The 22,791-nt window shown below is 50.0% G+C and overlaps 1 protein-coding gene across 1 annotated transcript in view; it reads left to right on the top strand.

Annotated features, from left to right (window-relative positions):
* The first annotated feature begins 832 nt into the window (after window positions 1–832).
* The window catches only part of ITPKB (inositol-trisphosphate 3-kinase B), a 104,171-nt gene continuing 82,212 nt past the window's right edge, over window positions 833–22,791 (top strand). The window contains exons 1-2 of the mRNA XM_052653796.1: window positions 833–1,079; window positions 2,423–4,556. Of these exons, the coding sequence (XP_052509756.1) occupies window positions 2,637–4,556 (1,920 nt within the window). The 5' untranslated portion in view covers window positions 833–1,079; window positions 2,423–2,636. The remainder of the gene's footprint in view (window positions 1,080–2,422; window positions 4,557–22,791) is intronic.

The raw sequence follows: 22,791 nt of genomic DNA, 5'->3' as shown, positions 1-22,791 counted from the left end.
TTTACTGATGGTGGGGGAAAATGTCTCTGGAAAGTGATCCAGTTGCAAGAGACTGAGCAAGGGGTCCCAGGCCTTCTTAGTTCCAGGACTATCCTTCTTAAAATAAGTTTGAGAATGAAGTGCAAAAAATATGCCAATGTCACATTTGCTGACTGCATTTAATAACAGAAAAATGTGCACTGCATAGGCGTGTTTATACAACTAGCAATTGCACTGCAAAACCATTAACAGCTCACAGCCCAACCAGTCTTCCAAAATACAACTGTGATGCATTTAAAATCTGCAGTTCTGCAAGGAGGTGCCCACAAAGTACCTTCTTCGAATTTGCATATTTGTGTACAAGAACACAAACCGTTTACGTGAGGCTTTAGCCCGTTTAAAATGCTTAAAAAGGTCCCCATGATTTGCTCTGCTTAAAATGCACACTCAAACTTCATTAAACACATTTTTCAAAAAGAAAGTTTCATGAAGCTAGCCATCAGCGAGGCTCGATATAGGGAGTGGAAAATGGATCGTATATCTTTAACCCGCAGAAGTTAAAAGGTTTTTTTTTTTGTTGTTAGCTAACAATGGAAACTTTTTTTTTTTTAAGTGTTTCCCTCCCTCGGTCTTGCCAAGCAATAGAAAAAAAAAAAAAAAAAGAAGAAAAGAAAAACTTGTTCCGCTGAGTTCAACCCCAGACAGGCTCACAACTTCCTTCCTGCTTTCCTCCCCCAAGCCCCCGCCTTACTCCCTCCTCCCTCCTCCACCCCCAATCCCCCACTCCCCCGCCCCAACTTTTTTTTTAATCGCACATTGAACAAACACTGAAGTAGCCGGGAGCAGACACTGACAGGGTAGTATCTCCACGGCCCAGAAGGGCGTGCAGGGCCGGCCGGCGTCGCCACTGCCCGGATCTCCCGCCCCTGCCGACCGGTTTCTCTTCTTTCCCACTCCCCCTTTTTTTTGTCTTCCAAACGAAGTGAGGAAATCGTTTCTGAGCTTTTTGAAAAAAACTTTTAAAGTCATCTTTCACCTACGAGGTCTGCGTCCCTGGGTCATGTAGTCTGCACGGGACCCGGGAATCTGAGAAACTGCAGGTAAGCTTGGCGACTTTTTAATGGCTTTCGCCTCCAAACCCTCTTTCCCCTCACTGTCTGTTCTGGAGCGAATCTGAGGAATCTGGGATCCGAAAAAGCGCGGAGAGGTGGGCCGGGGAGACGGGCAAGGGGAGGGCGGCATGCCGAGGAGGCACAGGCGAGTTTTCGCCGTCTCTTCTGCTCTTCCGGACCGCTGGCTCTCCGCCGCCTACCCCGGCGCGCTGCAGGCATTCGCGGGCTCGGGCCGCCGGGCGGCCGGCTTGGCGCCGGGCGAGGGTGCCCTGGATGCGGAGAAGCCCTGCCCTCGGCCGCGCGGCCTCGGGGCTTAGAGCGGGACCCCGGGAGGTTTGCAGAGCCGGGGCTCCAGCGCTGCTGCAGCAACGCACATCCATCGGTGTGGGCGCGAGTCCCGAAGCCCGCAGAGGCAGCCGCGTCCTCGGACACGGGGGGTGTGGAGCGCGGACTCGTTGTCCCCACGCGTGCGCGCGCGCGTACACACACACAAAACACACATACACGCTCCTCCACTGGGGCGACGGCGGGGTGGGGGTGGGGGGCGGCAAGTATTGGTTCCGGTACAGGGGACGCGCAGCGCCTCGACACCGGGCGCGCGCAGACGCGCCCACACTCACAAAACACACTTGTTTGGGGGACTGGCGACAAAGCCAGTGCTTAAAATGCCTAGGCTGCCGCCCTGCCGCGCGCCCAGGCCGTCGTAGGCCGAGGGACACAGCATCAAGGCCAGGGTCAGGAAGGTAAACGGCAGGCAAGCAGGGGTCGCCCCAGACCCGGGCGCAGGCAGCGGCCGGGAAAAGCAGGTTCACATCAGCTTTCCTCCGAGTCGGTCCCTGATGGCCAAGAGAAGGTGGAGCGAGGACATCCTGAAGCCCAAGATTGGGTGGGGGGGAAAGGGAGGAGGCGAAAAGCTGTCCCGTTATACCCGGTATAGCCAGTGTTTGCAAAGCCGAGGCGACCCCGAGACGGTGGAGAGGGTGTCCTCACTCTCAGAAAGCTCAGAATCTGCCGCGCCCCGCACATAAGTAGTTGTATATCGTTCCCCGCCCGTCCCGCGTGGCTCTGGAGACAACTCTTAGCGTTTGAAATGGGAAGGGACCTTCAAGCGTATCACACACAGCTCATCACATCACCACCGCGCTGGCGACCGAGGGGGGGTGCCCAGGTTTGTGTCCTCGCCGTGCCGCACTGCTCCTGTAAATAAGATGTCCAGTGGCACCAGATCCCTGACAGATTGAGGTTCCGTGGCCGGGGGCCCGTCCTAATCCCCTAGCCGCCCCCCACACCCTCCCTCTGGGGTCCTGACTTGTTTCCTTGTTTCTTCACAGCGGCGCTGTTGTTTATGGACCTCTGGGCGGGGGCTGAGCCCTCTGTCTTGCCCCCTGCCCGCCGCCCAGGCCATGCTGCCCCATCCGCGCGCGTAGCCGCTGCCGCCGGGCCTCCGCGGCTGAGCCGGGAGCCGAGAGCCGCGGGAGGAGGAGACGCCGGCGGCAGAGCCGGAACGGGAGCGGCGGCGGCGGACAGCGCGCAGGACCCAGTACTATGGCCATGTACTGCTATGCCCTCAACAGCCTGGTGATCATGAATAGCGCCAACCAGGTGAAGAGCGGCGGCGGCCCTCGGTCCAGCAGCAACGAGACGCCCCCGCCGCCAGGGAGGGCCGTGTTGAGCCCCGGCAGCGTTTTCAGCCCCGGGAGTGGCTCCTCTTTCCTCTTCCCCCCAGCTGAGTCTTTGTCACCGGAGGACCCCGGGAGCCCCCTGGGCTGGCGGAGTGGCCGGCGCAGGCTGAATAGCAGCAGCGGCAGCGGCAGCAGCGTGGGTAGCCCGAGCTGGGCCGGTCGTCTGAGAGGGGAAGGGCAGCAGGTGGTGACCGCCGGTACCCTCTCCCCTCCTGGGCCGGAGGAGGCCAAGAGGAAGCTTCGAATCCTGCAGCGTGAGCTGCAGAACGTGCAGGTGAACCAGAAAGTGGGCATGTTCGAGGCGCACATCCAGGCGCAAAGCTCCGCCACGCAGTCTCCCCGCAGCCCGCGTCTGGGCAGGGCTCGTTCGCCTTCCCCGTGCCCCTTGCGCAGCGTCAGTCAGCCCCCAGGAAGGGTCCCGGTTCAGAGCGAGGAGCGGAGGACCAAGTCCTGGGGGGAACAATGTCCGGAGACTTCCGAGGTCGAATCAGGGAGAAGAGGAGGCTCGCCCAGCGTCCGCCTCTCCAAGGACAAGGAGGGAGTAGTGGCACCTTTTCTCCATCCTGCGGCCCCGTCAGGATCAGGGGCTCAGGGTCCCAGCGCTTCGGAGAGAATGGAGAAGGCGCTCCCTGCCAGACCCCACTGTGGCTCACCCACCGCTATGGAAGTTGACAAGAGGGGCTCTCCTCCGTTGGGAACTCAGAACTCCCCAGCTCCCTCGTTGGGACTGGTCAGAGTGAACTTAACCGTGGACACAGCAGTGGCAGCCCGAGCCACATCCACCGTTCCGCACCATCCACACGACCCTGCCTTCATTGAGCCGTCTGAGAGGGCCCATGAACTTGGGGGTATGCACCCCCTGCAGGCCCTGGCCAAGAGTCAGGGGCAGTCTCTTGGCAGTGAGACAAGCCCGGCCCCAGAGAGGGGCGGACCACGCAGCGGAGAGCCCCCTGAGAAGGTGGGGAGAGGAACTCTGTCGGGTGGCATGCCAGGCTCCCGGGCGCTTGGGGCTGACGGAAGGCCAGAGGAGAGGACTGGGAGCGCACAGAGTCCGGCGGAGCTCCCTGAGGCTCCGACCTGGTTCAGGCAGGGTTCCAGAGGCTCTGCGGGGGCACAGTGTGCGGCCCTAGGCGTCAGGGAGGCACCACTGGCCTGTGACAGAGTGGATGAAGGGTCCACGACGCTGGGCTTGCTTGGGGGCAGCAGCTCAGCGCAACCAGGGACCCCGGAGGTGGAGGCGGGAGTTCCCTCTGGCGGAATGCTGGAGCCTTTGCCCTGCTGGGAAGCAGCAAAAGAACTGAAAGAACCCCAGTACTTTCCTGGGGACAGGGTGGGCGTGCAGCCTGGGACCTCCAGGGTTTGGCTGGGCCCCATGGAAGAAGCCTGTCTGGCCTGGACGTGTGGCACAGCAGTGCAATCCAAGGGGACTTGGGGAGGCCAGCCACAGGGCAGAGACGCCCACCTCAGCCCAGACCGGCTATCCCCAGCACAGAAGGACAAACCTTCCCTGGGAGAGGCCTGTGGCCGAAACAGCATCCCCGCTGTCATCATCACAGACATGGGTACAGATGAGGATGCCCAGGAGGACAGGGCCTTGGAGGAGGCGCAGGGAAGCCCCCGGGGCAGCCTGCCACTGAGGAAACTGTCGTCTTCCTCTGCCTCCTCCACTGGCTTCTCCTCCTCCTATGAGGACTCGGAGGAGGACATCTCCAGTGACCCTGAGCGCTGTCTGGACCCCAACTCTGCCTTCCTGCATACCCTGGACCAGCAGAAGCCCAGAGTGGTATGTCTTGCCTTGAGATTTTTCTAGAACTTGTGCTGCTTTCATGCCCGTGTGTCCCTTTTTCTTACTTTCTACTGAGTCAGGAAGACCCTGGCCAGGGCCCTGGGGCAGTCACAACCTGTAATTCTCTCCAGAGAATTTCCTGGGGAGGCACCTAGGCCCTGGCCCTGTGCTTTGTAGCTTGGACAGCAAATTGGAGTCACTTCTGTTACTATTTCCATGTACATTTTAAAAGACATTTTTAAAAGTACCTCTGGTAGGTCACCACTCACTTCTGGGGAAGATCATATTCATGAGTGCTACCAAAGGCTTCCTGATTAATCTCCAGAGATAGAGAACACAGCTGTAGCTTTTGTCTGATCAGGTGAAACACTTTAATTCTGTGATTCATTTAGGCAGAGGGGAAACTGACAAGGATGTCAGCAAATTAACTCAGCCTGTACTAATAGGCCAGGAAAATGAGTGATGTGATTCTGTGACAGGTCCCTGAAACCTGTAGATAATGGCTGTGTCTGCTGGGTGAAGAACCACCTCACCTCAGTAAATTGTCAGGATGTTGCAATATTTGTAGGGCCAACAGAAGTAAGATACAGTTTGCTGTATGATTTAAAATGAAAACCATGCTTTGAGGTAAGGAGACAGTTTCTTTAATGACAGAATATTACAGTAGGTTGAATTGCCTGAGATAAGCACCTGGGTGATACCCTTAGGGTATATACCTCTTCATGGACATGCTTATTGTCTGGTACAGGTACATTTCAAGTACGTTTCCAAGTGCATCTGTTGTGATTCAGCACACTGACATGTTGTTCTGGCTATGGCAGTAGACAGGGGTTTATTTCTGTACACGGTTTATCTCAGTGCTAGGCTGTTTTAACTCTTAGGAGGATCAGAGCATCGGACGGAAGACATAAGAGTTGAAGCTAGCGCTTCTGAAAAGGTCTGGACTTTCTCTAAGCTTTTCCAGAGTCTGGGGAATTTCCTAGTTCAGTATGTGAGGGGGTTCTTGTGCTACCTTGGGGGAAAGTCTGCATTTTTATTGTAGTAGGTAGTCTTCCGATTTAATCTTGAATATCACGTACTATTCACTCAATGTGTTAAGCCACAGCAGCTGAGAACTTTGTATTTCTACGCTACATTCTTCACTAAGGTATTTTGGACTCCAAAGCATATTTCTATCACACTTCCACTTCAGAAATCACAGTCTGAATCTTAGAAGACCAAGCGTTTCTTTTCATGAGACTCTGCTTTCTGCTGATGGTGGGGAGGCAAATGTACATGCAAAATGTGGTCCCCATCACCCTGGCATTTTGTGCCCAGCACAAGGCATCTGACATGGACTCATCTGGTCCACCTGGAAGGGGATGGTGGTAAAGGGAAGGTGGAATATGCTTCTCACTGAAGGTATGGCCCAGATTTCTCTGCCCTCTTGTCCGCAATTAAAAGCCCATGAGTGGTCCTCTGTTCCTCTCCTCCCTTTGGCTTTTTAAACCCTGGAGCATAGCCGGCACAGCCAAGTTTTTTTTCACTTGTTCTCCAACTTTCCATTTGCCCTTTCTAGTGGTGGATTAGCAGCTCCTATTGGCTGGCTCTCAAAGTATTTTGTGTGTCCTGATGTTTGAAAAGGGCTCTTGTCTGGAAGTGAGTTAAAGGGGAGATAAATAATGACAGGTGATAATTCTTTTTTTCATTTGCCAGAGGGATGCCAGCTGAGAAACCAGAGGGTTGAGTGATATCAAGTTAGCAAACAGGTCCAGAGGTGGAAATGAGGCCTGACCGCTGTCCAGCTTACCTCCCTCCTTTAAATAAGATTTCAGACACCCACAGAATAGGGCCAGGGAAAAAAATCCCCCGCCAGCCTTGTTTTCTGAATCACATGAGGCCGAGGGCGAGTTGAAGGGGGGTGGAGGGAGGGAAGGGTGGGTAGCCAACTGGAAATTATGGGATCCTAGGGACTTTTGAGTTTTTGGTTGAGTGATAAACTCAGTTTTCTTTTTTTGTACAGATTGTTATGGTGGAGCCTTATCAGTGACACCGCAACATCTGTTCCTTGGGTCAAAAATCACTTGATTACCTGAGATGGATATTTTGTCTACAGAAGGCCAGACAACTGTATTGACTGGGCCTTTCGGCTGGGCTGTTCAGTGTTTGGCGGATAAAACCCGAGCTGGCGCTGTGCGAGGTTCAGTCAACACTCAGTCCCCTTCTCTGGGCTGTGCTGCTGCTGTCTACACTGCAGCCCTGCACTCAGGGGCACACACATGCCCACACACACTCCCAGCACCCCACTGGGACGCACAGGTTGGAAACCTGAGTGTTCAGCCTGGCAGTCACACAGCCAACCCCTGACCCTCAGACCCATTCAGAGAACAGTGTTTTTGTGTGCCACCCTGTCTTTCCACAGAGTTAAACCTTCTCGTGCTCTTGCGGAGGGGTGTCTGTGTGTGACGTTGTGTGTGAGGGGTGACCGTGTGTGAAATGTCTGCCGGTGGATGTGACGTCCCCGCAAAGCCTGAAGCCGGGCTGCCAGGTTAGCTCTCCTGCTATTTGGCTTCTCTGCCTGTGAGAAGCCCCAGCTTTCGGTGCAGGAGGATTCGAAGACGTCCTTGTACTTAAAAACAAAGTGAAAAGTCGTTTGGCAACACACTCTGAAACTTCTTTAGCCATTTAGATGATGCAAATGAGCAGAGGCCTTTTTACTGAACGGGTGTGTGGTGAGAACCTTCTCTGCTCATTTGCTTCCCTGGGTAGGAGCTGTAAAGACACCCTCAGAAACATGCAAAGTGCTTGAGGCCTTTCCTGGGCTTCAGGCTTCAGAGGAGTCTGACAGATATGCTTGTCTCGGAAATAGAATGTTCCAAATTTTTGCACCTGTGTGTCTGTTTATAAAGGATCAGACGCTTGAAATTTGCTCAGAAGTAGTTGTCGTATGTGCCTTGGGTTCAATGGCTTAAATTCAGGCATATTCGCATTTACTCTTTTCTGAGATCTGAACAGAAGTGAGTTGCCCTGAGGAAGAATGGTGTTCTCGCTTGTTCTTTAAGGCAACTAGAAATTAATCAACAGTTCTTGACTTCCTTCTGTTAATCCATTTAAAAGTAAGTGGGCCATAGAAATGCCAGGTTTAAAGCACTAAATTAAGAAAAGCATGCTTTTTACTTTAAAAAATAGGTTTTTATTGATTTATTCCCAAATTGTACTATCAATCATGTGTACAATAACGAAAACAAAATGTTGGTCTGAATATCTGGGGGGCATATAAAGAAGTATAATACAAAATCTTTGCCTTCTTGGTGCTTACTACTTTTTCAGGGCCTTTAAAATTTTGTTTCCTTTGCTTTTTTGGTGTTAATTAGTTTCGTTGTCTTTTTTTTTCAGTTTCAAAAAGCAAACTAATACACATGGTAAAAAATTTGAACATTTTAAAGTGGTTTTATGTGGTTTTTAAAAGTGTGAAATTTTTCCAATTAAAATTTAGAAGTCTTAGAGGGATCTTTGAAGGGAAAATGAATCTAGTGGTAAGTTCTTTTAAGTGGAAAATTCTGGAAGAGAATATTGAAGGCCCAGATTTATGGGGTAAAGAGTTCAGGTTGCATATGTTGTTTTCCTAAGGTGGGGCACCCTTCCACCTCAGGTGTGTGGCGAGGGTCTTTCTGGAAAGGGCTTAGGACCTTTCAGATCTGAGAGAACCCCAAGTCATTTATGTGAGGTTCTGAATGTTACCCTGATGTGTTTAGGGAGGAAACCAAGACTCAGAGAGGCAAAGGGACCTAAAGACTGCAGCTCTGGCTAAGATTCCTCCTTTTAAAATATGCACTCTGCTTGAGAATGATCTCACGGGGACCTATAGAGTTGTAACTCCGCGTGACTATGTAATTCTAGAGATTGGATTCAAAACCTGCTGTATATGAAATGGGTATCAGAGTGTCTGGAAAAGTGACAAGATTTCTGTGGTGTGGATCCCGGCAGTTGAGTCTGAAAGAGGGCACATTTAATGGTGTGCTTTTCTCTCAGACCCATTCATTGATCTGTTTCTCTTGCTTCTCTTACCTGAAAGAATGGTTCTTTATAATTCCACATCGAAAAAGCATCATCAAAATAAATCAGTACTATACCCAAGATTCTCGTTAATGATTAGACTGATATTAGAGGCTGTGCTTGGTAGGATGCCAGCATGCTAACCTGAAAAGTGAAAAATACATTCTGTTATCTGAGGGCTTTGACCTCCTCAGATATTTAAGTTTGGAAATTGAGGCTTTGCCTGTGCAGAGCCAAAACATCACTTCAAAGAATTCATTTTATCAAAGATGAAAGTATAATTCATCCAGCTTAAAATCCTTCAAGTAAAGGTGAGACAGAGAAAAACAGAGATGGGTATTTAGGCATCACAAAAACACATCTCAAGATTTACCAGGCTTTTAGGTTTAACAACAACAACAAAACCAACATTAAACTGGACAGTTTCTGCTTTTAGAGAAATGTATCAGGTGTTACATAAAGCATTTTCAGAACTTTTGTTTTTAGCGCTGAGTTGCTACCGAGTCTCTCTTCTGATTTTTGTTGGCATATACCAGGTAAATGTAGTTACAGATTAGATTAGTCCTCTGTAGTTTATTTATATTCCTAGGAGCATTGATAATACTGTTTAGGCTTGTTTTATTTTGTGAAGTTTCAATTTAGTTATCTAAAGGTAGAATTTAAAGTAGTTAATGGGAATAATTTTATGTCCTGGTTGAACAAACTTTGCAGACTTCAGGTAATCAGAGATTTGGGATTAACTCATAAACTCTTCTATATTGTGTTGTGGGCATGCCCTCCTTATGGAAGCGTCTATAGATTTTTTTTTTTAAATCTTTATTGAATTTGTTACAATATTGCTTCTGATTTATGTTTTGTTTTTTTGGCTGGAGGCCTTGTGGGATCTTAGCTCTTGGACTAGGGATCGAACCCGCATCCCCTGCACTGGAAGGCAAAGTCTTAACCACGGGACTGTCAGGGAACTCCCGTCTATGGGTTTTGTTAAGAGACAAAATACTGGCATTGTAGGTTATGTATGTCGTGCCCTCCAGTCCGTGACAAATGTGTCTTGCAATTATTTTTTTCCTGACTAGGTGGAATTGACATTGTGAATGATTTATTTTTCATGTATCGGGGAGCTCATTGTTTACAAAATCACAGGAAACCCAACTGTGAACTTGTTGGTAACATGCAAAGCCATTTAGAGTGCCAGTGGCCGTTGTCTCGTTGGAATATTTGGGGTTTTGTAAGTCCAGGTCTCCTGAGACTGTGCCATTCCGTGGTTGCATACTGTTAACTTAGTTAACTACGGATTGTGGCACTGTAGGTGACCTAACAACATAGAAACACTCAGCTTTATAGCATTCCCTCAGACCAGTGGGTCCAGTCTGCTTGACTGTGGAGGCCACCGGGGGGCCTGGAAGAATCTGCCAACCTGGCCCTGTGACCCTGTAGTCAAACTCAGCTTGCTGTAGCTGTGCCCTCAACTCTCTCATTGTGGTCCCACCAGATACCTGGGCCTTCATTTCTCCAGAGGTGAATTCTTATTTTAAAGACACTTCAGGTCTCCTGGGCTAAAAGACAATATAGATATAAATATGATCTTATTAGGAAGGTAGGCCTCTGTTCTTAGAATTTAAAAAAGCAAAATTTTTTCTATGACCTGCATAATTATCATAATATAAATCTGAGTCTGGGAGAGGCTTTAGAGCTCCTTTCCTCTAATATCCATGTTTTACAGACAAGGAAAGTCAGGCCAGAGCGTATTCAATATAGTCATGTTTTACATTTTTCTTTTCACTTATAAAACTTCATTAGTGGATAAACTCCTTACTCACCTGGGAAGATCCACCTTGGCTTTCAGCATAGGACGTGTTGTTGAAATGTTGGTTAACGGAGCGGATGAATGCATGAGTAACAGGCACTGGCTCTGCTGCATTGTCTTCCTGTAGAAGAACTGTGGAGTCATCTGTAAGAGGAGGGACAAAGAAAGGAGGGAAAGAACAATGAAGGCAAGCTCGTTGTTTATTCCCGAGACCTTGCTGCCACAGGAGTAGGGGTGCCTGACTGAGATTTCCGAGAACTGGGTGAAATCCAAGACCACACGTGCCTGCAAACCCTCTGAAAAATGAGGAGCGGAGGCATGACCTTGCAGAGTAGGGCATGAGAGTTCAGGGGTGCCGTGTTTTAAAAGTGCCTTAGATGGTTCCCGGAATGTAGTAGAAGCTCAGTTAATGTTAGTGGAGGTGAGTTAGGAGACATCTTGGGTAATAATGTCTGGAAAATCCACTGGGCCTCTTGGAAGAAGTGCTTGGTAGCAGCTTAAGATTTCGGAGAAGGCAACAGCACCCCACTCCAGTACTCTTGCCTGGAAAATCCCATGGACGGAGGAGCCTGGTAGGCTGCAGTCCATGGGGTCGCTAGGAGTCGGAGATGACTGAGCGACTTCACTTTTACTTTTCACTTTCATGCATTGGAGAAGGAAATGGCAACCCACTCCAGTGTTCTTGCCTGGAGAATCCCAGGGACGGGGGAGCCTGGTGGGCTGCCGTCTCTGGGGTCACACAGAGTCGGTCACGACTGAGGTGACTTAGCAGTAGCAGCAGCTTAAGATTTGGTTTAGGTACTACATTCACCCAGTACAATCCTAGAAAATGATTCTGCCTCACCCAGTAAGGCTAGAATGAAATTGATTTCTCAAAACCCAGCGTTTACAGTCTACTTGTAAATTCACCAGGCTTCCCTGGCGGCTCAGACTGCAAAGTGTCTGCCTGCAATACAGGAGACCTGGGTTCGATCCCTGGGTTGGGAAGATCCCCTGGAAAAGGAAATGGCAACCCACTCCAGTACTCTTGCCTGGACGATTCCATGGACGGAGGAGCCTGGTAGGCTCCAGTCCATGGGATGGCAGAGTCGACACGACTGGGCGACTTCACTCTCTCTGTGTGAATTCACATGCTACCGTAGGAGTACAGCAGCTTCTTGGAGTGCAGTTCATAGAACAGTGAGGAGGCTGCTCTCACCTTCTGTCTCTGTCTCCTAGGGTAGTTTCCTTTGATTCAGTGATGGGGTTGGGGATCAAAGACCAGCACAGGCCTCAGGGAACAAGATCTCCTGGAGTGTCTGAGCAGGGAAGACCACTCTGATGATTCTCACGGGAAGGCGGGGCCCTCCAGGCTTTCTCTGACATGTGATCATCATTTCACTGGTAAGCCAACACGCAGGCTTTTGACTGACTTGTCTGGAGTGTTTCTAAAACAGTTTCAGTAAGAATTCACTCTTAAGAGATCTGATCTTTCCCCTCTGTTAAGTTTTACTTGGGCATTTTACTGACTTGATATTACTTAATGGAAACCCATTCAACAAAAGATATCTCTTCAGGCCACTGGTCAGTACTACATGTTTAATTTGCTGATAATTTTACTTCTGTTTTGCTCCAAACCAGCTGTTGAGTTTTATAAGTAACCAAAAAGAAGGAGGTGCTGACAGTAAGCAAGCAGAATGAGCCTTTGCAGTTCATATTTATGTAGGATTTAAAGAGGCGGGGGTGGAACATGGAGGGGGAGGATACATGTTTATTTTCCCATCGTAGAATAAGTAGAAAAAAACTCCTCATTTGATCTGGTGGTGACAAATATTGGACTGAAGAGATCCCACCCTCTTGAAAGTCACTATTATTCTGTTAGTCTTGCTTTTTACCTTTGTGGTAAGATTCTGGGTGGAAAGGGAAAATAAAATGATACAGCATCTCAAACAAAGGCATTGAGATCATTTCCATTGACCTGGTGACTAAGATTAGGGTTTGCCTAACCCAGAGATGGGGCTTCCCTGGTGGCTCAGTGGTAAAGAATCTGCCTGCCAATGCAGGAGACACGGGTTCCACCCCTGGATCAGGAAGATTCCCCTGGAGAAGGAAATGGCAACTCACCCTAGTATTCTTGACTGGGAGATCCCATGGGCACAGGTGCCTGGTGGCTACAGTCCATGGTGTCACAAAAGAGGCAGACACGACTTAGCAACTAAACAACAACAACCCAGAGATGATATAAGTCTTATGATGCAGGGTAAGCCCTTTCCTTGGTCAAGCAGAACCTGGTCTATTTGCTCACGTTTATAAAACTGATCTTAATGCGTCCAGAGAGCAGGAACGAGGTACCTTTGCTTTGGGCTTTTGGAACTGTGACAGCAGTTTTCTTTCTTTACCCGTCTCAGTGGGTCTTCTGCTTCCTACTCCCCCCACCATCCATTTAATCAGGATGAATAAACTGATTGTCCTGTTTCCCAAGAAGAAGCTGTAATACATTTTATATTAACAGCGCTTAATATTTTCATTCACTATGGGGAGTCTTCAGAGTGCCTCAGAATGGAGGGATTTGGTTCCCCGGTGACCAGCCATCCACCAGCTCACCCCGCAATCTCTCTTGGTATGCTGTGAGTTTGTGGGACCCCGGCAGTTACTGGGGAGTTCCCTGCACCCCCAGGCGGTTCCCAGCGAGTGTTTTTCCAATTTCGCTGACATTCTTTCCAGGCTCAGCTCAATTTGTTTTCTTCTTCTCTATGGCAATTGATGACTGAGTCGTAAAATGTATAATTCAGCAGGATCTCGTGTTAAGTGCTTCTTCCACAGTTGTGTAGGAGCTGATGTTTGGCTAGTCCTCTGCTATGCATGGGTGTGTAAGGTTTTCTTTTTGCAAGTTAGCTATCTGAAGAGTAGGTTTAAGAAAATACACCTCATAACTATGGGGAAAGGATACCGGCTGGGGTACAGAGAGGAACTCAGGGAGTATCACTTCTGTAATCCTTATCTAACCTGAATCTATTAGCAGGAAACTGAAAAGGCCTGTGTATGACAATGAGATAAACAGTTTAATCTGTTAACAATGTCAAGTGGAAAATCCAACCGCAGCCAGTAGCTTAAGAAATGGCTCTTAAGAAATGGCTAGGAGGTTTTGTTGGGACAGCAGATCCTGAGACCCAGGTTGCTGAGCCAAGCATAGGAAAATGGGTCGCTGTGTGTTCAAGCTGGGAGGTTGGGACGACACTGGTTTGAGAAACTTCTGGAAAATCCTTACAGATAGAAAAATGTGCTGACGTACAGGACATTTTGAATGCGTTATAACTGGATATTTTAGTCTGCATGAGACCATCGAAACCTTTTCCTCCTCTTCACCATTGTCATCATCTTTGTCACAGCATTAAGTACTCATTAGTATTCAGCATTTAGCTAATTCCAGTAATTTAGGACACACAAGACGTTCTCTGAGAAGGTCTTGCTCCAGGAGTGCAGTGTGCTGGAAAGACTAGGACTCACAGATTCGACCCTTAGCTTCTTTGGGTTTTGGTGACGTCATTTGTAAAAGGGGTGTATCGATCATCTTCCGATCTCGTGTGGTCTTTGTGAGTCTCAAATGACATTGTGTTTGTAGAGTCATTTTGAGAGTATATGCTTTCCCGCCTAAGTGTTTTTTTATTATGAATTCTATGATGTTGCTTTTTTCCCCCAAGTTTTCTCTTTATTTCTCCAGTACTCATTTATTTCTGTCATGCATACTCTTACGTATACTTGTTTTTTCAATAAACAATCATCTATATTATTTTTTAAATTTGACATACAGTTACCTTACAGTATCATATTACTTTCAGGTATACAAATATGATGTTGTTTTTTAAATCTTTCCAAAAGTGGATAGATGAGGGCAAGCACCATACCAACGTAAGATACGCCCACGTCTGTATGGCCGGAGAAGAAATTGCTAAGCAGTATGTCAGAGACAACCTTTATGTCCATAGCAGAGCCAGTTCTGACGTGGGCATGACGGTGGGGCTGGGGAGCAGGGATGAGCAGACACTCGGAATTGCATCCTAGTTCCGCTCCAGCTGCTCAGTAGCGCCTCTTCCTGCCTGAGTGACCATCGCAGCCAGTGCACTTTATGCTTCTGTGGTTTGCTAACCCTGCGAATGCGACGGACACGAGGAACGGCTGGTGGGAGCGAGGAGCCGGCGCGGAGCAGGGGTCTGATGTACCTGGAGCAGGGCTGTCGGCTTCTGAATAATTGAGACCAGACCACAACTCCATCTGGAGTCCAGGGATGCTTAATGGGGGCATTGATTTTTCCAGTACCGTGTGGTGGTTTTCTCTTGTGTCCTAGGAAGTGAACGAGAAGAATTCAGCAAAATCTTGAGTCTTTAAAGCAGACATTTCATTTGGCAGTTAGATGCTGGGCTCTTCTGAAGTATGGCTGGGCCCTGGCTAGATCCCGAAACCTGTGCCCAGAGCTGGACCTCCTTTTTGATGACTGCCCACATTGAGAGGTGGAGGTGGCACCCCCGTGGCTGCCCAAACAACAGGCATTGGTCTACCATCTCTGTCTGCAGTTACCTCTGCTGAGGAGAATGGCTTAATTGATGCAATCCCTGTCCCTGGGGATGTGCCCTCTAGGGCAAAGTGGATGCCATCAGACATACTTGAGATTTGCAAAATGCAAGAACAAGTTGTCTAACCATTAAACAAGCACAGTCATTAAATATGAGTTAATAAATAATGAATTAGTGTTGGCATGGAAAATGCAGGAAGCCTCAGTGCGTGTTGTGGAATAAGGAATAGAGGAATTGAATCTGGGCAGCAGCCACGGAAGACAGTCAAGGCCTTGAAGGGTTTGCTATCTCTGTTAGAAGTGGTCAAGCAAAGACACTATTCTGGATCCAAAGGCTCTTGGAGGTTGGAGAGGATGGGGGCACCCACCTTAATTCAATGCTTAAATGACTGTGCTGTAAATATGCTCTTGTGAGGCTAAAATGGGGTCTTGGGGGACCCCTCCATCCTCACCCCAGTCGACCAGAGGCACATGGTCAGGAAAACTTGGGAGGGGCTTCTACTTAGTTATAACTAAGTTGTGCTTAGTTGCTCAGTCATGTCTGACTTTTTGCGATCCCATGCACTGTAGCCCACCAGGCTTCTCTGTCCATGGGGATTCTCCAGGCAAGAGTACTGGAGTGAGTTGCCATGCCCTTCTCCGGGGATCTTCCCAATCCAGGGATCTAACCCATATCTGCTGCATTACAGGCAGGTTCTTTACTGTTTGAGCTACCAGAGAAGCTTGAGGCTGAATCTTTGGAAGAGTTCTAGGGAGGCTGGCTGGGCTAGGGGCTGTGTAGACCCTTCCGGGGAGAGAGCCCTGGTGTGGAGTCAGGACAGTCCTGGGTTTGAGTCTAAGCTCTGCCACCTCCTGACTGTGTGACCCTAGAGAAATGTCTTACTTTTCCGTTCTTCCGTTTCAGCATCTGTGCGGTGGGGCTGATGATACCGGCCTTAAGATGGTGAGCCTTAAATGAGGCCGTGTGTGAAGTGCCTGGCACTGTGTCTGGATGTATGAAATGCTCAACAGACAGCAAGGTGGGAGGACTTAGAGGTAGCCCCGCTCTCGTTCCTGAGCATATTAAGCTGAACTTGCAGTGTCCACCATTCTCTTTGTTTAGGTGAAAGTGCTGAGGGTACCCAAGGGAATATTGCCTGCTGGTGCCCTTCTTCCCCTAGAAGAAAAAGTAGGGCCTGAGGTCTCTTGGATGCTGAGTTTCGTCGGAGGTGTAGGGAAGAAGTTAAGGGGGTCTGCTGGAGAAGAGGGCTCCAGCCAGCCACAGGTGAAGTCACACCCTCACTCTGTCCCAGAGTTCGGCAAGAACTTCACCTCTCTGAGCCTTTGTTTCCTCATCTGCCGAATGAGGATGACCACCCTTCCTCGTGGGCTCTGGTGCTGATGAGCTGAGATTGTGTGTCTCAAGGTCCTGACACAGAACAGGCAGGGATAGAGGCAGCCCGTCTCTGGCCCCTCGTCCCCAACCAGGGCCCTAATTTGCCTTCACGGAGTGGCCCCAGCCACCTCACCCCAAAGTGCCGTTAGTTGTGAAGGATGGTGACAAAATGGGTGGCAGGATTTATTTTTCCAAGAAGATTTCTCTGTTGTAGGAGAGGCCTCACTTTGTCACCAGGGCTCAGAGCTTCAAGTGTAGAAAACAATCCTTTAGATCCAGCTGCTGGGCAAGAGGTGTCGGGTTACTCACTTGGGATCTGCCTCTTGTCCTTCTGTTTGGGAGGTGGAAACTGACAGGTCACCTAAGCAGGGAGGCCCAGCCTTCTGGGGGTGAGGAACCCTACATCTCTTCTCTCCCCTCCCCTCACTCCTGTGCTTTCTCACTGCATTTTTTAGAGTCACCGTCATGCATAAGAGAGAGGATGGAGTGTGTGTGTGTAAGAAACACCACCACTTTGTCTAGCTGTGGCTCTTCCCACCAGGGAGGTCTTTGAACTTGTATGTGGTTTGATTGGCCTTCATTGCTTCCCTGTACCGTGTCTGCTGGTGGGCTGGGCACACGCTTATTAAGACAGGATCTTTCTTAGGGTTTCCCTGCCAGTCCAGTAGTGAAGACTTCACCTTTCAATGCAGGGGGTGAAGGTTCGACCCCTGGGGGAGCTAAGATGCCTCACAGCCAAAAAACCCAAACATAAAATAGAAACAGTATTGTAACACATTCAATAAAGACTTAAAAAAAAAGAAGACAGGATCTTTCTTAGGTGGCTCAGAGGGTAAAGAATCTGCAATGCAGGGGACCCAGGTTCCATCCTGGGGTTGGGAAGATCCCCTGGAGGAGGAAATGGCAACCTACTCCAGTATTCTTACCTGGAGAATCCCATGGACAGAGGCCACAGTCTGTGGTGTCACAAAGAGTTAGACACAACTGAGAGAATAACACTTGCACTTTTTCCACTTTTTCTTAGATTTAAGAGATGCTTTCTTCCACTGCAGACCCAACGGAGGCCTTGGGGCCCAGGCTGGGTCTCTGCAGCCTGCTTTGCACACCCCAAAGGACAGTGATCACAGGAGAGCTTGCCCAACATTTCCCAGCCCCACAGCTGCTTTTTGCCATTGTCCTGGCTCAGCAGACCCTGGGCCTCCTGAGCTGCTCTTGGGGCCGGGAGGGCGGAGGGTGGTGTGGTGGGAGAGCACAGTCAGGTGGCCGGGCTGAGCTGGACCACCCAAGGCACACCAGCACACTTCGGCGTTGCAGGAGGGCCTATAGGAGCCTGTGTAGACTTTCCCAGGAGCTGGGGCTGTGTGGCCACAGGTGGGTCCTCTCCCCCAACTCACCGAGCAGCACAGACTGTTCTGGGCCACACATCACCACCATCTTGGGCACCTGCCAAACACGGGCCTCTCCTCTGCTGTACTGCCAATGTGAAAATCCCCCTTTCCTTCTTGACTATAATGTGGGGCGACAGTCTATGGTATGATTCCTTGGGGTTCACATCTTTCCTGCCTGCCTCTGGTCCACACTCACCTTCCCACCCCCAAGTTGGCCACTCGATGTCTGGGCAGAGTTTCTAGGCCCTGAACTGTTGAGTCCTTCCCATGACGTTAGTGGATCACATACCCTTCCGAAGAGATGGGTCTCAGGGTGGGCCTACGATAACATGCCCCTGAGCCCCAGTCTCCTCCTGCTCTTCGCATGACGGAGGGGCTGACGTCTGGGAGGAATGAAACCACGAAAAGAACTTGTTAGCATGTGGCAGCCTTGACCTCAGAGGCGGTCTGGATGGTGAATGTGCTGGACAGTAGCTCCCTTATTGCTCCAACCTGGAAATATACACAGGATGGTAATTAGTTTCCATCCCAGGCTAAGGCCATATGGAGCAGTGTCTGGGACGCTGTTTACCTTGCGGTATCACACTGTACATTAAGCATCAGCCCGCTCCCTCCAGGGAACCGCCTCCCGCCTCACTGCTGGCTGCTGGTTCACGCCGAGAAACTGAACCAACTCTTGCAGGTCAGAGGTTCTCCCTGGCACTCTTTCTTTGGCATTCTGGACTGGCCTAGATTTTCTGGTCTGTCACCATTGGCCTCAAATACCACATCCCCAGAGGAAGGCAGTGAGTCTCACCAGGAGATGCAGAGGAAGGGAGCTGGCCCTAAAGGTCAGTGTGGGTTAGCCTGGCGGGAAGTGCCCTGAATGTCCCAGGTGGCACATTGCTGGGGATTATTAGTCTGGGGCTTCTGACTGTGGCTTGCAGACATATGACATGTGACCTTGGAAAGAAGATTTCAAGAACTTCAGAAAATAGTTCAGTATGACTCATGACCAGGTATTGTAAAAGGGAATGTAAGGTCTTTGGTAGCTCAGTGGTAAAGAAAATATGCCTGCCAGTGGAGGAGACACTGGTTCGATCCTGGTCCGAGAAGATCCCACATGCTGCAGCGCAGTTAAGCCTGTGCACCACAACTATTGAGTCTGTGCCTGTGAGCCTGGGAACCACAACAGCTGAAACCCCCATGCCCTAGAGCCAGTGCTCTGCAACAAGAGAAGCCACTGCAAGGAGAAACCCACGTACCGCAACTCGAGCGTAGCCCCTGCTCTCCAAACTACAGAAGAGCCCACACACCGATGAAGACCCAGCACAGTCAGAAATAATGAATGACTAAATAAAATTCTAAAAACCAAAGAATGTAGGTCCTGAACAGAAGTTTTACAAAATCAACTGCACGAAGGATAGGATGGCAGAGGCCTGGCTCAGAAATTTTTCTTTTGGTATTCACGGGGAGTTATAATGTTATATGGCACCTCTGTTACAAATGCAGTCTTAGGCTACAGAGTACTGATAAAGTAACAGCAGCTGTGATTTCTGAAGTATATGTTATGTACCAGGCATGTTCCATAAGTTACTTCATTTAATTTCTCCCAGGCGTCTGTTAGTTTCCTCCTTTTACAGTGAGCAGACTGGGGATCAGGCAGATGAGGTTGCCAGTTCCAAGGGCACAGCTGGTCAGTGGCAGGGCTGGGATTTGAACCTATCAGTGTCTCCCAGGTCCCTGCTCCTTCCGTTGTATGTTACCTGGAGAAGAGACGAAGTGGGTGGAGCTCCATGCAGCGGGGTGCTGAGCTTAGTTCCAGGCCTTGTGCTTTTGGAAGATGAGGACTAACTGTACTGAACGCAGAGGAAGATTGTTTTCCCCTATGGCTTAGTGGTAAAGAATCAGCCTGCAATACAGGAGATGCAAGTTCGATCCCTGGGTTGGGAAGATCCCCTGGAGAAGGAAATGGCTACCCACTCCAGTATTCTTGCCTGGGAAATCCCATGGACAGAGCAGCCTCGTGGGCTATTGTCATGGGGTTGCAAAGAGTTGGACCTAGTTACCAAACATCAAAGCAGAGCAGATGCTGGGTTGATGAGAGGTTTGAACCACAGGTTTGAACCACATGTGGAGGGAACTAGAGTTGCTTGCTGCTGCTGCTACTGCCGTTAAGTTGCTTCAGTCATGTCCGACTCTGTGGGATCCCATAGATGGAAGCCAACCAGGCTCCCCCATCCCTGGGATTCTCCAGGCAAGAGTACTGGAGTGGGTTGCCATTTCCTTCTCCAATGCAGGAAAGTGAAAAGTGAAAGTGAAGTCGCTCAGCCGTGTCCAACTCTTAGCGACCCCATGGACTGCAGCCTACCAGGCTCCTCCGCCCATGGGATTTTCCAGGCAAGAGTACTGGAGTGGGGTGCCATTGCCTTCTCCGAGAGTTGCTTGCTGCCTTGTACTTATTCCACCTGGGGGGCAAGAGAGTTGTCTTCACACAGGTGCCTTGGAGTAGCACTTTAGTCTGTTCGAGATAAGTTTTCTGTTCACAGAGGTGGAACTAAGAGAGTATTCTTTTCCTTCTAATGAATAGGCTTTTGTGCAGAAACAGATGGGTCGATGGAACTATAACAGAAGTGAGCTTCTGGAGCCATCTCTGCCCCTGGCCTGAGGGAGGGGTAAAGTGAAGAACTCCTAACCCAAAAGGACAATAAAAAGTGAAAAAGCTGCTCACTGCTCAGCTGGTGAACCTCTGACCATGGCAGGAGGGGAGGGCTTCAGGCCTTGGTTCTTGCAGCCTGGGATCTCTCCTGCCTCCTCCCGTAGGAGAGAGAGGGCACTGCTGCCGGAGGGCAGGGGTCCTGCAGGTACAGAGCTCTGATCTCCAGTGTCCCAGTTCCCCAGGCCACCCAGCGTTGGTGTCACGGGCCTCTCCATTTCACAGGTTCCTGGATTGATTACACTGCGCAGCCCCAGGCTTTCTGGCCCCATTCAAACAGCACAGGTAAAAGCCTGTCTGGGGTTTATATTTCAAACATAACATAAGCACCTAAACTGGAAGTGGGTAGCATCAGGTTGCATCACCTGCCTACAGACTTCAGTTAAATTAGGAGACACCGGATGAGCAGAGGGAGGAAGTTTATTCCAAAGGGGCAAGTGGCCAGGAGGCCCCAGCTTCCCACAGATGCTTGTCTCGGGGTTACTGACCTGCAGGAAGGGACCTCTTTGTTGGTAGCCTCAGTGGGCAGAGCCAAGACCACAGGGCGTGAGCTCGGAGCGCCTTCTTAAAGAGGAGCAGAGCATTGTCACCAGTGAAGGTGGCTTCTGATGAGCACTGTGTAGGGGCCACGTGGGGCGGTGAGCGGCCGCCACGGGGCAAAGGCATGGGGTGGAGTGAGTGCCACACTCTCAGGGGTCCCTTAGCTTGTCAGTTGGAATTCTCACCATCAGCGTGGCTTCTGAAGAAACTCTCACTTTTAGGAGGGGACATCTGGGTGGTTTCCATTATTTGGCAATTTAGACAGAGCTGACGTGAACCTTCATGTACAGGTTATTTTTGTGGCCATAAGCTTTCATTTCTCTGCATTGAATGTCCAGGAATGCAGTCGCTGGGGCATAGACTGTTGCCTATTTATTAAGTTCTTTAAGAAACTGCCGAACTGTTTCCAGCATGCCCTCACCCTTGTGTGTTCCTACCAGCAGTGGTCCAGTCTCTCTGCATCCTCACCAGCAAGTGGTGGTGTTGCTGTCTTATTTTTCTAGCCACTCTGATAGCCAGGCAGGGCTGTCTCATGGTGGTTTTGTTTTTACCTAATGGTGGGCTGCCCAGGTGGCGCAGTGGTAAAGAATTTAGCTGCCAGTGCAGGGGACAGGGGTTCGATTCTTGGGTCGGGAAGATCCCCTGGAGAAGGAAATAGCAACCCACTCCAGTATTGTTTGCCTGGGAAATCCAGTGGACCGAGGAACCTGGCGAGCTACAGTCCATGGGGTTGCAAAAGAGTCAGACACGACTTAGCGACCAAACGACAAATGGTGTTGAACATCTTTCCATGTGCTTAGTTGCCATCTGTATATCCTCTTCGCTGAAACGATCTGGCTTTGAAAGAAAATTCCACAGAGAGGCTGTCAAACGAGTCAAAAACCCTGGGCACTGGTCCCCCACCCTGGCATAAGCTTCCTCTCTCAGGACTTTGGTGGGGGTTGGGGGTGGGTGCTTGGTCATCTCTGAGGTCCCTTCCTGGCCCAACCATCTCTTGATTCCAGAAAAAGCCTGGTGACCCAGAGCGGCCGCCCCCACGGCGGGACAGCGGTGTGCAGGGGACCCAGGGCGCCCCCACCCACACGCTGCCACCCCCCAGCTCTGTCTACTCAGGATCCCACCCAAGCTGACTCAGCGGGTGCTGTATTTAGGGAAAGGTGTTGTTGGGCCTGGAAATACCAAGAACAACCAAGGAAGAACTACTGAGTGTCTCCATGCCGCCTCCCCGGCCTCCTGGAAGGCTGCGGCCTGGCAGGCCCCCCTTCCCGAGACGCTCCTTCCCTCTTCGTCTCTGCAGTGGCGCCTGTACTGTGCGGTTGAGTTCTGCACCACGGTCATCCTGAAGGTCCCAGATATGCTTCCCTTTTTACATTAATTAAACAAACAGAGAAAAGTGTGTGTATCATTTAAAACCGTTGAAGACAGTGGTGACCGCAGTCATTTTTCAGGGTGCCCTGAATGGCATCCTCTCACCCTTAGTTGCTTGGAAGTGTTGTTGATGTTTTGTTTTTTGCCTCCTAGGGGGGTGGGGGTGGTGGCAGGAAGTGGTCCTGGGTGTTGATGGGATTGCTGCCAGTTTGAGGACCCGCAGGGGTGTTTGGGCTCCCCTGGGAGGCAGGGTAGATGACTGAAGAATGCATTTATTTTTGTGTTTCTGCCTAATGATGTATACGGGACTTCACAGCACGTGAAATAAGCATCCTTAATCTTCACGTCAGTGAGTCATAAGAAATGAAAGGACATGGTTGTTTCTCCCTCGGTCTAATGAAGTATAATATTTGCAAAATCTCCTTTGGTGAATGTGCACAAACAATCCATCACAAAGAAGGAATTGTTTTCTACGTGG

This window comes from Budorcas taxicolor, chromosome 16 (genome assembly GCF_023091745.1).
Source record: "Budorcas taxicolor isolate Tak-1 chromosome 16, Takin1.1, whole genome shotgun sequence".
In the NCBI taxonomy this organism is placed as follows: Eukaryota; Metazoa; Chordata; class Mammalia; order Artiodactyla; family Bovidae; genus Budorcas; species Budorcas taxicolor.
Note: the sequence above shows the minus strand (reverse complement) of the source record. Positions and strands in the feature narration are given on the sequence as shown.